The following is a 14,815-nucleotide window of genomic DNA, read 5'->3' on the forward strand; positions in this document are numbered from 1 at the left end:
CACCTCAGAGGGGTCATGCAGCGAGGCAGTATGGGTGGAGCTCAGGAATAGGAAGGGTGCAGTCACGATGTTGGGGGTTTACTACAGGCCTCCCAACAGCCAGTGGGAGGTAGAGGAGCAGATATGTAGACAGATTTTGGAAAGATGTAAAGGTAACAGGGTTGTGGTGGTGGGTGATTTTAACTTCCCCAATATTGTCTGGGACTCACTTAGTGCTAGGGGCTTGGATGGGGCAGAATTTGTGAGGAGCATCCAGGAGGGCTTCTTGTTTAGTTTAGTTTAGAGATACAGCACTGAAACAGGCCCTTCGGCCCACCGAGTCTGTGCCGACCATCAACCACCCATTTATACTAATCCTACACTCATCCCATATTCCTACCACATCCCCACCTGTCCCTATATTTCCCTACCACCTACCTATACTAGGGGCAATTTATAATGGCCAATTTACCTACCAACCTGCAAGTCTTTTGGCTTGTGGGAGGAAACCGGAGCACCCGGAGAAAACCCACGCAGACACAGGGAGAACTTGCAAACTTCACACAGGCAGTACCCGGAATCGAACCCGGGTCGCTGGAGCTGTGAGGCTGCAGTGCTAACCACTGCGCCACTGTGCCGCCCTTCTTGAAACAGTATGTAGATAGTCCAACTAGGGATGGGGCCATTCTGGACCTGGAATTGGGGAATGAGCCCGGCCAGGTGGTCGAAGTTTCAGTGGGGCAGCATTTCGGGAGCAGTGACCATAATTCCATAAGTTTTAAGGTACTTGTGGATAAGGATAAGAGTAGTCCTCGGGTGAAGGTACTAAATTGGGGGAAGGCTAATTATAACAATATTAGGCAGGAACTGAAGAATTTTAGATTGGAGGCGGCTGTTTGAGGGTAAATCAACATCTGACGTGGGAGTCTTTCAAACGTCAGCTGATTAGAATTCAGGACCAGCATGTTCCTGTGAGGAAGAAAGACAAGTTTGGCAAGTTTCGGGAAGCTTGGATAACACGGGATATTGTGAGCCTAGTCAAAAAGAAAAAGGAAGCATTTGTAAGGGCTGGAAGGCTAGGAACAGATGAAGCACTTGAGGAATATAAAGACAGTAGGAAGGAACTTAAGCAAGGAATTAGGAGGGCTAAAAGGGGTCATGAAAAGTCATTGGCAAACAGGATTAAGGAAAATCCCACGGCTTTTTATATGTATATAAAGAGCAAGAGGGTAACCAGGGAAAGGGTTGGCCCACTCAAGGACAGAGATGGGAATCTATGTGTGGAGCCAGAGGAAATGGGCAAGGTGCTAAATGAGTACTTTGCATCAGTATTCACCAAAGAGAAGGTCTTGGTGGATGATGAGCCTAGGGAAGGGAGTGCAGATAGTCTCAGTCATCTCGTTATCAAAAAGGAGGAGGTGTTGGGTGTCTTGCAAAGCAAAGATAAGTCCCCAGGGCCTGATGGGATCTACCATAGAATACTGAGGGAGGCAAGGGAAGAAATTGCTGGGGCCTTGACAGAAATCTTTGCATCCTCATTGGCTACAGGTGAGGTCCCAGAGGACTGGAGAATAGCCAATGTTGTGCCTTTGTTTAAGAAGGGTGGCAAGGATAATCCAGGAAATTATAGGCCGGTGAGCCTTACGTCAGTGGTAGGGAAACTATTAGAGAGGATTATTCGGGATAGGATTTACTCCCATTTGGAAACAAATGAACTTATTAGCGAGAGACAGCATGGTTTTGTGAAGGGGAGGTCGTGTCTTACTAATTTGATTGAGTTTTTTGAGGAAGTGACGAAGATGATTGATGAGGGAAGGGCGGTGGATGTTATCTGTATGGACTTTAGAAAAGCCTTTGACAAGGTCCCGCATGGCAGACTGGTACAAAAGGTGAAGTCACACGGGATCAGAGGTGAGCTGGCAAGATGGATACAGAACTGGCTCAGTCATAGAAGACAGAGGGTATCAGTGGATGGGTGTTTTTCTGAATGGAGGGATGTGACTAGTGGTGTTCCACAGGGATCAGTGCTGGGACCTTTGCTGTTTGTAGTATATATAAATGATTTGGAGGAAAATGTAGCTGGTCTGATTAGCAAGTTTGCGGACGACACAAAGGTTGGTGGAGTTGCGGATAATGATGAGGATTGTCAGAGGATACAGCAGGATATAGATCGGTTGGAGACTTGGGCGGAGAAATGGCAGATGGAGTTTAATCCGGACAAATGTGAGGTAATGCATTTTGGAAGGTCTAATGCAGGTGGGAGGCATACAGTAAATGGCAGAACCCTTAGGAGTATTGACAGGCAGAGAGATCTGGGCGTACAGGTCCACAGGTCGCTGAAAGTGGCAACGCAGGTGGATAAGGTAGTCAAGAAGGCATACGGCATGCTTGCCTTCATCGGTCGGGGCATCGAGTATAAAAATTGGCAAGTCATGTTGCAGCTGTACAGAACCTTAGTTAGGCCACACTTAGAATATTGCGTGCAATTCTGGTCGCCACACTACCAGAAGGACGTGGAGGCTTTGGAGAGGGTACAGAGGAGGTTTACCAGGATGTTGCCTGGTCTGGAGGGCATTAGCTATGAGGAAAGGTTGGAAAAACTCGGATTGTTTTCACTGGAACGACGGAGGTGGAGGGGCGATATGATAGAGGTTTACAAAGTTATGAGCGGCATGGACAGAGTGGATAGTCAGAAGCTTTTTCCCAGGGTGGAAGAGTCAGTTACTAGGGGACATAGGTTTAAGGTGCGAGAGGCAAAGTTTCGAGGGGATGTGCGACTCAAGTTTTTTACACAGAGGGTGGTGAGTGCCTGGAACTTGCTGCCAGGGGAGGTGGTGGAAGCAGATACGATAGCGACGTTTGAGAAACATCTTGACAAATATATGAATAGGAAGGGAATAGAGGGATATGGGCCCCGGAAGTGCAGAAGATGTTAGTTTCGGCAGGCATCAAGATCTGCGCAGGCTTGGAGGGCCGAATGGCCTGTTCGTGTGCTGTACTGTTCTTTGTTCTTTGTAAACCCTTCGCTATCAACATGCTGGGGGTTATTATTGACCAGAAACTGAATTGGACCAGCCACATGAATACTGTGGCTGCAAGAGCAGTTCAGAGGCTGGGAATTTTGTGGCAAGTAATCCACCTCCTGTCTCCCCAAAGCATGTCGACCATCACCAAGGCACAAGTCTGGAGTGTGATGGAATACTCTCCACTTGCCTGGATGAATGTCGCTCTATTAAAAGAGTAAATCAGACAGCAATCTTGGGTGACCACGTGTATAGTGAAATGCAGAACTCAGGAAGTTGCTGTCTTAAGTTTCCCTGCTCCTCCAGAAGCTCTGCTGTACTGGTATCTCTGAGAGATTTGGCATTCAAATACATGGAAAGTTACTGCATTTGCGTGACTGATACCCACGTAACATGCCTGAAAACATTAGGACTTGGCTACTCCATTGTAGAACATGTTTAACAATGTGATAAGTCTTAATTGTTGCCAAACAACGTCTCTGGCACTGAAAATTGACTTTTACAAGTATGGTGTCACATTCCTTTAGATTTTAATTATTGGGATTTAAAAGAAAAATGTAAATATTTTTATCTCTCTCAATCCCATCTTTCCCTCTTTTTGTTTTGCTTTTTGCATATGATTTGGCATTGAATTAAAGCTGCATTTGCTGACAGTGCAACCACTAAGTGGCAAAGTACTTGCACATGTGCAAATGCAGGCTCTTCAACTGGAACGTCAGTGTCTGTGATGTTCAGGCAGTTGCCAGGATTAAAGATGGAGCTGCTCAATTTATCAGAGGAATTGCTAATGGCTAGATCGTTCTAGCAAACTAACCTTGCATTACGTTGGATGGAAGACCAGTAATATGCTGTGAATGAATTTCCATCGGAAGATGGTGAATTGGCATCCCAATCGATGGAAAAGAAAATCCGGCAGTGTATAAAATGTGCTGCCGATTCGTTATCGTGATTCGTTTATATGACTGACCAGGACTGATTTTTCACCCGAACGCAGCTACCAGCTCCCGCCCCACTGTTCTCTTTCTGTACCCCTCCCCCCACTCCTCCCCGCCCCGCACCCCCCAGCTGCTAGTTCTTGGTGGTGCCGCTTCCTTGTTGTCAGCCACTCACTCCCATGTTTCATCAGTCACCACACGGCGCCCGAAGAAGCAAGGTGGACCGCGAGGGGTGACGGGGCGATGTAGGAGCGAGTGGCTGAGTGGAGGGAAGCGGCATGGCCTGGAGCTAGTGGCTGGTGGGAGGGAAGCAGGGAGCGAGCAGCCAGAGAGCGGGGTGAAGCAAACCAAGGAACAATCGGCCAGGGGAGTGGGGTGGGGGAGAGCAGCGAGGTCTGGAGCAAGCGGCTGAGGGGAGGAAGCGTCGAGGTCCGGAGCGTGTTGCTTGGGGGCGGGAGGAGAGCGGCTAGTGGGGCGGTAGCAAGTGACGGGGATCGAGCTCCAGTCTCAAAGTCTCCCATTCAGCTGCTCCCTCCAGCTGAGTTGGGGGGGCTGGATACCCGATGACACCTTATCGCGCATGCACGAAGATGGACCGGGTGTGGATACGCGATGAAGTTGGCGCTGCGCGATGACGTCATCCTGCGCATGCGCCAATTTAGTTCTGGCAAAATGTAACTGCGCATGTGCGCAGCTTGGTGCACTCCTGAAGTCAGCGGGCCACTGTGTTGTCAGGAGACACTTTGTTGAAATAAATCTCCCAACTGTTACTTCCTGGTTTAGACTTTACACGCCGTATTAAAAATTTTTCAATCTATTTGGTTAAGGGATATGCAGTCGCTTTCTCTGTTCATCCAGGTCCCCTGTAGAGGGCACTGCGCTGTTTTGGATTTCTAATCACTGGAAGTTCCAGTGCACAAGTCTATAGAAAATCTTATGGGCAAGCGTAAATATAATGAATGGTCCTGTGTTTGCTGTTTTGGAATATTTATTGTCCTAATGTTATGCTGGCACCACCTCTTTAAACTGATTCTACTGGGTCATGTCGTACTTTGAACAGGTGTTAATGTACAGGCAGTGTTCCCACTCCTTTGAAATTGGTGTAAGAGGTGAAGACGGGAGGGATGAGGGAAAAACTGCCTTAAACTGGATGAAGAGGAGAGTGTATTGTAGTGTTTTTAAATAGTGGCTGAGTGAACTGTTCTTCCACTATTTGATGCACTGGATACTTTCTGCAAAGATATAGATAGCAACGTAGGTACAGAAATGCAGTGATTCTGTCACTAAACTAGTAACCCAGAGGTTCAGACGAGAACAAATTCAAATCCCACCATGGCACTTTGAGCATTTGAATGAGGTTTTTTAAGAATCCTGCCATCGGTATAAGTGACCATGAAGCTCTGATTCATTTCCGTCCTTTTAGGGATGAAACCTGCTGTCCTAAAGCAGTCTGGTCTCTGTGACTCTAGCCCCACTCCAATAAGGTTGACTCTTAACTGCACTGTGAAATATCCTACCAAGTCACTCAATTGTATAACTACCTTCTTGAGGGATGGGCAATAAATGCCAGCCTTGCCACTGATGCCAACATTCCGAGAGTGATTTAAGTTAACAAACCTACCCATGCCAAAAACTGATTATTGCTGATACTTGCTTTTAGACCAATTATGCTGCAGTTACTAGATCAGTGTGACAAAAAATACCGTATCTTATTGACAGAAAACCTTTTATATCTTTTTTATTCAAGTCCACTAATCTGAGCCCAATCTGAATTTTGCCAAGACGTGTGAGCTAATCTCAGGAAGCTTGGTATGACCTACAGTCTCCTTAAACTTTTCCTTCAGTGTGAAGTGTTTCCAAGGGTTCCTTCTTACTCTGTTTGTTTCTGTCTGGAATCATTAAATTTTACAGCGCTGAAGGAAACCACTGACCCATAGTGTCTGTGCCAGCAATTTAAAGTTAGTAATGAGCCAATTTGACCAGTCAGCTCCCAAGTAATGTTACCAATTTCAGCAGCCAACCATGTCAGTGTGTTGTTTGTGGGTAGAGCTCCACTTTGCCCAGTAACAAAAGAAGCTGCATCAAACACTCTGTGCTTATGCCTCTCTTAAAGCAAGTGCTACACTGCACTGTAAAACCAGTCCCTGCAGGATGAAGGCAGAGTTATTCTGATCTATATAGCTGTTCATCTTGGGGTCTGATCAATATTTTTCTTCTACACTGGAAAGAATTTTTTGTTTTTGCTGCTGATCTTTTGGATTTTGTGTTGGGCTAATGATGGCAGTTCCATGGTAACTGCTACAATGACTTGCTAAGACACAGTTGTTGGCTCATACGATTTGTATTCTAATTTTCTGATGGTGAAACTGCAGAGTCATTCTGATTTTGCATTTTGGTTGCAAAATAGGTAGAGCAATGGTGTGGCTCAGACAGGTTCTAGGCTCAATGTCTTAAATTGTATAGGGTTAGTATTTTGTTGTTTCCACCTTTTTTATTAGGTGAAATCATAACTGTGTAACAGTAAGTGCCTTTTTAAAGTGTATTGTCTGCTGCACCTCCTCAATGTCTATATTCAGCACAATTTAATTTTACATGAGCCGTTTGTAGTTCAAGATTTTAAACTTTTCTACCAAAAATCTTGCCAAAAATTCATTGTATAACAAGGAAAATCGTTTGAGCAAATTACAAGATGTGTATGTAGACCAAAATTGATCAATTTCAGACACCGTATTCAATTCAGTATTTATATTTTAGAATCTGAATTTGTATCCAATTTTACCCTCCCTCCCTCCCCCTCTGAAGCTGTTAAGTTCATTGGGCATTAATGGCATTCCTGTACCTCACCTTATTTTTTTCTTCCTCCCATCTGGTTCACCCCTCACCCATTCTCTTCAGATTGCAAAGTCTCTGGGTACATCAACTTTCTTCATAATGTTCAGGAAGCACCCTTGTAACCCTTGTGAACTCCTGCCAATAATTCCACATCATTCATGTAATATGGAAACAAAAACAGAATTTAGCTCCAGATGTGACCTCACCAAAGCCAGATACAACTTCAAAGTCTCTGTCTCAGACAGGCCCATAGCTGTAAATCCCCATATTTTTGTTTCCCAACAACTTGCATTTATATATCAATTCTTAACGTGGAAAGAAAAGAACAAACTTGCATTTATACAGCACCTTTTCATGATGTCCCAAAATGCTTTACAGCCAATAAAGTATTTTTGAAGTGTAATCACTGTTGTAATCTAGTAAAAACGTGGCTGCTAATTTGTGCACAGCAAGATCCCACAAACAGCAACATAATGACTAGATAATATGCTTTATTGATGTTGAGGGATAAATATTGGCTGGAACACCAGTGGTGTCCCATGATGCTTCAAAGGTGTAAGAAAAATTATTTTTTTTTATCAAAGGAAGCAATTGGAGGTGGCGATAAGGTTTTTTTTTAAGGATGGTCTTAAAGCAACAGAGGAAGATGCAAATGTCTGAGGGGGAATTCCAAATCGTGGGACCTAAGCAGCAAAAGACATGGCTGCCAGTGTTAGAGTGAAAAAAAGGGTTGGGATTGGGTGGGAAAGAGTGTGGGTGAATACACATGAGGCTGGAATCTGAAGGGGAGAGTGTAGGGAGAGGTCCTGGAGCAGGTGTCATGAACGTGCTTCCATTATTATTTTTTGAGGAACTGTGTTTAATAGACTGTGGAAAATACCTGACGAGATGCTGGACTTTATTTTAAAAGGTCACTGGAAGGATACTTGGAACTTTGTTTAAAAACACTTACTGTAAGTCACATGTCTCAAGCTAAGTAAACAGCAGGAGCTTTGCTGACTATTAGAGTTGTTTAGAGAAGTCTCATGACTGGGTTTATGGCTCAGGAGTTTTAGTTTAGTTTTGGATTGTTTGAATGGGCAGTTGGTTTGTATTCTGCTAAGAGAGAAGTTACTCTCAACTTATCCTGTTCCACCTCTTTAAGAAACCCTGAGAATCCAGTGTGATAGCTGAACCCACTGATGCAGTAATTCTCCCAAAACGCCTGCAAGGCTACTCCTCAATATCTCCTAAACCGAACTGCTCCAGAAAATTCCCAGTGAAAGCTGTCTGTGTGTACCCTGATGCCACCCCGAAAGTCACCTGGAACATTCTTATACCTTATCCTTTTTTTTTTCTTCAAGAATTAGCAAGTATTTGGCCAAAGTTGATCTCTGCAGGGAAATCTTTTTTTTAATTTGATATGTGTTGGGTTATTTTAGAAGGGAATATATTTATTCTTTCTTATTTCAACCTGTGTGTTAATAAGCTTTGCATCTTTATTGAATAAGTCTTGTTTTATAATATTGTTTAGTAAAGAAACCTGGTTGGTGGATCTGTATTCTGAAACGTATAGATAAAAGTATATAATTGACCATATCCATAACTGTGACCAGTGGAGTAGTGGGACTAGAGGGAGACGGTGCATTCCTCGAACCTTGGTCGTGACACAGGTTAGAGATGAGCGGGAGGGATGGAGATCATGGAGGGATTTGAACACCAGAAAGAGAATTTTAAATTTGAGGCATTGGGGAATCTGGAGGCCAGTGTAGTGAGTGGTCATGGATGAATGGATCTCTGTGCTGAATAAGATACAGCAACAGAATTTTGGATCAACTGAAGTTTATGGAGGGTGAGCAACGGGAGGCCAGCAAGGGAGAGTATTGGAATAATTGAGTCCATAGGTTACAAAAGCTATAATGTTAGACAGAGTATGAATCAAGAAATAAAAGGAGCTTGTAACAAATGTAATGCAATAAGCGTGGGGGACTTTAATCTTCCTACAGATTGGAGAAATCAAATTGGCAAAGGTAGTCTGGAGGATAAGTTTTTATAGAATGCATTTGAGACTGCGGCACAGTGGCACAGTGGTTAGCACCGCAGCCGCACAGCTCCAGCGACCCGGGTTCAGTTCTGGGTACTGCCTGTGCGGACTTTGCAAGTTCTCCCTCTGACTGCGTGGGTTTATGCTGGGTGCTGCGGTTTCCTCCCACAGCCAAAGACTTGCAGGTTGATAGGTAAATTGGCTATGGTAAATTGCCCCTAGTGTAGATAGGTGTTAGGAGAATTGTGGGGATGTGGTAGGGAATATGGGATTAATGTAGGATTAGTATAAATGGGTGGTTGTTGGTCGGCACAGACTCGGTGGGCCGAAGGGCCTGTTTCAGTGCTGTATCTCTAAATAAAATAATAAATAAGTAATTCAAAATTCTCAATAAAAATACATTGCATTGAGCAACAAAAACTCCAAGGGAAAAGTGATCCATCCATGGCTGACTAAAATTAAGGATAATATTGGATTAAAAGAGGCTTATATGTTGTAAAGAATTTTGGAAAGCAGCAAAGGACAGCCGAAAAAATAGAGTGTAAACAAGTAAAAAAAAATTTAAAACTGATTGTAAGTGCTTCCACAATTTGTAAAAAAAGAGGCTGAGACGGGAGAAATTATAATCATGAATAAGGAAATGGCAGAGATGCTAAAGAAATATTTTGTATCCGTCTTCAGAGTAGAAGACACAAAAACATACCAAAACTTATAGGAAACCAAGTGGCTAGTGTGAGGGAAGAATTTAAAGTAATTATCAGTAGAGGAAAAGTACTATAGGTTAGACGTCCAAAATCTGGCTGTCGGAAAAAAGGAATTGTCCAAAAACTGGGCATTATGTAGTCTGATCCCAGAGGCAAGGATTAATTTCTCCCACACTTCTGGAAGCTACCAGAGTGGACTTGCTCTGGCTTATAACTGTGTAATTGGATGGAAAATGCCCATGGTAGAGGCCTACTTTAGGTCGGGACAAAGAACCCGACCGAACTACAACGGACCAGAGCCCGACCCGGCCCGAGTCCCTTCGATTTTGCCTGAGCCCAACCCAACCATCTCTTTAGTTACCTTCCTGACACCGAACCTGCCAGAAGCTGCAGTGCATGCGCGATGACGTCATAGTGACGTCAGTCACTCACTGCACAGACTCAGTTTTGTCCTCGACTCCCAGCTCAAGTAAGTTTTTTTTTAATACCAATACTTACCTTAAGAACATAACATAAGAAATAGGAGCAGGAGTAGGCCATTCAGCCCCTCAAGCCTGCCCCACCATTCAGTAAGATCATGGCTGATCTGTCCTAGGGCTCAACTCCTCTTTCGGGCCTGCTCTGCCTAACCCTCGACTCCCCGAGATTTCAAAAATCTATCTCCCTCCTCCTTAAATACATTTAGTGACCTAGCCTCAACAACTCTCTGAGGCAGAAAATTCCCGAGATTCCCCACCCTCTGAGAGAAGAAATTCCTTCATATCTCAGTTTTAAACGTGTGCCCCCTTATTCTGTAATTATGTCCCCTAGTTCGAGATTCTCCCACTAGTGGAAACATCTTCTCAACATCTACCCTGTCAAGACCCCTTAAAATATTATATGTTTCTATAAGATCACCTCTCATTCTTCTAAACTTCAATGAATAAAGGCCTAACCTGTTTAGCCGTTCTTGATAAGACAACCCCTTCATCTCAGGAATCAGCCTAGTGAACCTTTTCTGAACTTCCTCCAATGCTAGTCGATCTTTAAATATGGGACCAAAACTGTACGCAGTACTCCAGATGTGGCCTCACCAACACCCTGTATAGTTGTAACAAGACTTCCCTATTTTTAAACTCTAACCCCTTAGCAATAAAGGCCAAAATTCCATTTGCCTTCCCAATTACTTGCTGCACCTGCATGCTAACCTTTTTGTTACCAGCAGAGCACTTACCGTGTGTGTCCGGCCCGACCGGACCCAACTCGACCTGGATTCGACCCGACCCGAGCCCCACACATGTCGTCTGGTCCCCTCAGGTTTGGGTCAGGTAGCAGGCCTCTGGCCTAAGGTCCACGCGAATGTGCAATGATTGCCTAGTTCATGCCTCAGACCTTCCAAGAATTACTTCCTAGACAGCAAACAGGAGCAAGAATCATGCTAGTTGCTACAACAGCAGGTGATTTATGAAGCTATTTGAAGCTGATAAACTATAAAATTAATTATCGGACATATGGATTTTTTTTTCTCTCCAAGTGTTTCTTTTTCTACCTTTTTTTTTTAAAACCAGAATGGCATTTGTTTTTAAATGTTTTAGCTTTTCTTACCATTTTGTTGTCCAAAATCTGGGAAAATCTGAAATCCGGCACTGTCTTGGTTCTGAGGGTGCCGGATTTTGGGCATCCAACATATAGTGAAACGAATGCTAAACTAAAAGCCGGTAAATCCCGGACCTGATGGCCCACATCCTAGGATTCTAAAAGAAGTGGCTGTAGAGATAATGGATGCATTGTTTGTGATCTTCCAAAATTCCCAAAATTCAAAAACAATTCCAGTGGATTGGAAGGTACCAATGCAATACCACTATTCAAGAAAGGAGAGAGAAAACGGGGAAATACAGGCCAGTTAGCCTGACATCAGTCATCAGGAAAATGCTAGAAGCTATTAATAAGGCAAATAAGGAGGTGTTAATAAGGCAAATAAGAACATCAAAGTATGATTAGGCAGAATCAACATAGTTTTACAAAAGGGAAATCACGTCTGACATTTATTATTTTTTGAGGATGTGACTAACAGTAGAAAAAGGGAAACCAGTGGATGTAGTATATTTAGACTTCCAAAAGGCATTCGACAAGGTGTTATATGAAAATTTTACACAAGATGAGGGCTTATGGGTTTTGGGGTAATGTAGGTATGGATAGAGATTGGTTAATGGACGGAAAGCAGAGAGTAAGGATGAACGGGCATTATCAGGTTGGCAGGCTGTAACTGGTGGGATGTCACAAGGATCAGTGCTGGGGCCTTGGCTATTTGCAGTCTATATTAATGACTGAGATTAAGGGACCAAGAGTAATGTATTCAAGTTTACTGATGATACAAAGCCAGGTGGAACAGTAAGCTGTGAGGAAAACACAAAGAGGCTGCAAAAGGATATAGAAAGAATAAGTGAGTAGGCAGTAAGGTGGAAGATGGATATAGTGCGGGGAAATTTGAGCTTACTTGCTTTAGTAGGAAAAATAGAAAAGTAGAATATTTTTTAAATGGTGAGAAACTTTTAACTGTTATTTAAAGAGATCTGGGTGTCCTCATATAAGCAACACAGTTAGCATGTGAGTACAGCAACCAATTAGGAATGGTCTGTTCACCTTTTATTGCAGGGGAGTGCAAGAGTAAGGAAGTCTTGCTACAATGGCTTTCGTGAGACAACACCTGGAGTACTGTGCATAGCTTTGGTCTCCATATCTAAGGAAGAATGTACTCGCCTTGGAGGAGGTACAGCGAAGATTCACTAGATTGATTTCTGAGATGAGAGGATTGTCCTATGATGAAAATTTGATTAGATTGGGCGTATACTCTCTAGAGTTTAGAAGAATGAGAGGTGATCTCATTGAAATTTAAAAGAGTGTGAGGGGACTCGGCAGGGTAGTTGCTGAGAGGTGGTTTTGCCTAACTGGAGAGTCTAGAACTAGGGGTATAATCTCAGTATAAGGGGTTGATCATTTAAGACTGAAATGAAGAGAAATTTCTTCACCTAGAGAGTTGTGAATCTTTGGAATTCTCTATGCCAGAGAGCTGTGGATGCTCAGTTGATGAGTATATTCAAGGCGGAGATAGACCTTTGGATTCTAGGCGAATCAGAGATATGGCGATTGGGCAGGAAAGTGGAATTAAGGTCAAAGATCAGCTGTGATCTTATGGTGGAACAATCTGAAGGGGCCATATGGCCGACTCCTGCTTCTATCAGTGGCGGTTGACTGAGGCAGAGGTGAAGGCAGGTGACATTACAGAGGTAGAAATAGGTGGTCGTTTTGATGGAGAATATGTAGAATTGGAAACTCATCTTGTGTTTCAACAGGATGTCAAAAATGCAAACAATCTGGTTTTCAGCTAGTGAGAGTGGCCAAACAGGGCAATAGAGTTAAAAACAGAAATTGCTAAAACACTCAGCATTCAGAGTCTTGATGATAGGTCATTGACCTGAAATGTTAACTTTGTTTTTCTCTCCCTACAGATGCTGCCAGACCTGCTGAGTATTTCTAGTGTTCTGTTTTCATTTCAGATTTCTAGCATCAGCAGTATTTTGCTTTTGTATTAATGGGCAGTGGAGTTGATGGGAGAGTTTGAGGTCGATTGCTTCGGTTTTCCCAACCTTTACCAGGAGGGAATTATAGCTTATCCTAGACTGGATGTTGGACAAGCAATCTGATGGCACAGAGGTAGTGGAGTAGTTGAGAGATGAAGAGATAGAAGTGGCTGTTACCTGTATAAATGTGTAAGCTGACTTTGTCTTCAGATAATGTTGCCATAGTACAGTAAATAGACATGCACAAGGACATAGTCACGAAAGGATCCTTTGCTGTCTGCAAACACTGAGGCACCAATGTTAATGGTCTGGCTGTCAAAATCCCTAGATCTCTCTTGCTTTGCTCCAAGGATATTACTATTCAACATATACTTTATATTTTTCCTGACACTTTTTTTTCTTTCCTGCAGGTGCATTCCTTGTCCCTTATCTGATCATGTTGTTGCTTTGTGGGATTCCGCTGCTGCTCATAGAATTTGCCATCGGACAGTATACGTGCTTGGGTCCTGTCCATGCCTTGGCTAAAATCTGCCCTCTCCTGAAAGGTTTGTTTATGGCAATTACTGCAATACAGTAAAACTCCTCAATTAGAGCTCTTCTGCAATGAGAGCATCAACTTGTCTCATTGCCCCTCTCAGCCTGTATTACTTAAATTGGTTACACATGCTGGAGATCGATTTTTATTCTCTATACTGATAACTGAACTTGCTGAAATAATTTGCATTTCATGTCCCCTTCAACATAAAATGGCCCGAAGTTCGTCACAGGTGAAAAAAGTGTAATTCCTCACACTGCTGACCATTGACTCCCATCAATTCTACTGCCCACTAATACAAAAGCAAAATACTGCTAATGCTAGAAATCTGAAATGAAAACCGAACACTAGAAATACTCAGCAGATCTGGCAGCATCGGTAGGGAGAGAAAAACAAAGTTAACAATTCAGGTCAATGACCTATCGTCAAGACTCTGAATGCTGAGTGTTTTCAACAATTTCTGTTTTTAACTTTCTTGCCCTGTTTGGCCACTCTCATTTATTAAAAATGAGTCCTTGAATCAGCCATTTCAATTTATCTCTCGGAACATGCTGTTGTAATGAGTCCCATTTGCCACTAAACCCCTGAAGCCATTGTTGGTATTTTGACAAATTGAATCTTGTTGAAACTGGTCAATTAGTATTTGATTTTTTTTCTATTTAGTACAAAGTTAAGATGGGGTTTTGTAACAAATGTGATCTGTATTAATGGAGCATTCTTTCCTGAATAAGCTTTGAAGAGGATAGAACTTTGTGGGTACATACTGCCCATGAGCAGTGGTACCCATTTTGTTCCTGCCAGTACAAATCTCTGTTAGTCACTAATTCCTAAATCCATTATTTTGGCAGTGTCAGTGCTGGTGTTGGATTATTTGCTTACGAAGCTGAATTAAGTGTGAGTCTTAGACATCAGAGTTTTGTTGTTTCGCCTTTATTTAAGTTTGGTGTGAAGAGCAATTACACAAGTAGAGTATAATCAAGCATAGTCACCTGCTGTTCAGATTGGAAGATGTTTGCAGGTATTACACCAGGCACCTCTTTTTGGTTATTGTACTACTGAAAACTAAACATCGCAGCTTATTTGCACATTAATGCATTCAGCCCAAGTCCCTTGTTCTTCCCTATTGGCTCCCTTTTTGACACAAAGCCTCCAGTGGTTCTTCTCCTTCAGTAATTTTCCTTCACTTCTGAACTTACTTTTCATCTTGAGCGACTTCTTCCTGTC

The 14,815-nt window shown here is 43.1% G+C and overlaps 1 protein-coding gene across 4 annotated transcripts in view; it reads left to right on the top strand.

Annotated features, from left to right (window-relative positions):
- LOC137382618 (sodium- and chloride-dependent GABA transporter 1-like) overlaps nucleotides 1-14,815 on the top strand; it is a 158,137-nt gene that overhangs the window by 60,484 nt on the left and 82,838 nt on the right. For 3 of the 4 annotated variants that reach the window (XM_068054793.1, XM_068054791.1, XM_068054790.1), the window contains one exon: nucleotides 13,467-13,601. The exons of the other annotated variant lie outside the window; for it this stretch is intronic. In XM_068054793.1, coding sequence (XP_067910894.1) covers nucleotides 13,467-13,601 — 135 coding nt within the window. The remainder of the gene's footprint in view (nucleotides 1-13,466; nucleotides 13,602-14,815) is intronic. 4 annotated transcript variants of the gene reach the window in all.

Source organism: Heterodontus francisci, chromosome 23, assembly GCF_036365525.1.
Source record: "Heterodontus francisci isolate sHetFra1 chromosome 23, sHetFra1.hap1, whole genome shotgun sequence".
Taxonomy (NCBI): domain Eukaryota; kingdom Metazoa; phylum Chordata; class Chondrichthyes; order Heterodontiformes; family Heterodontidae; genus Heterodontus; species Heterodontus francisci.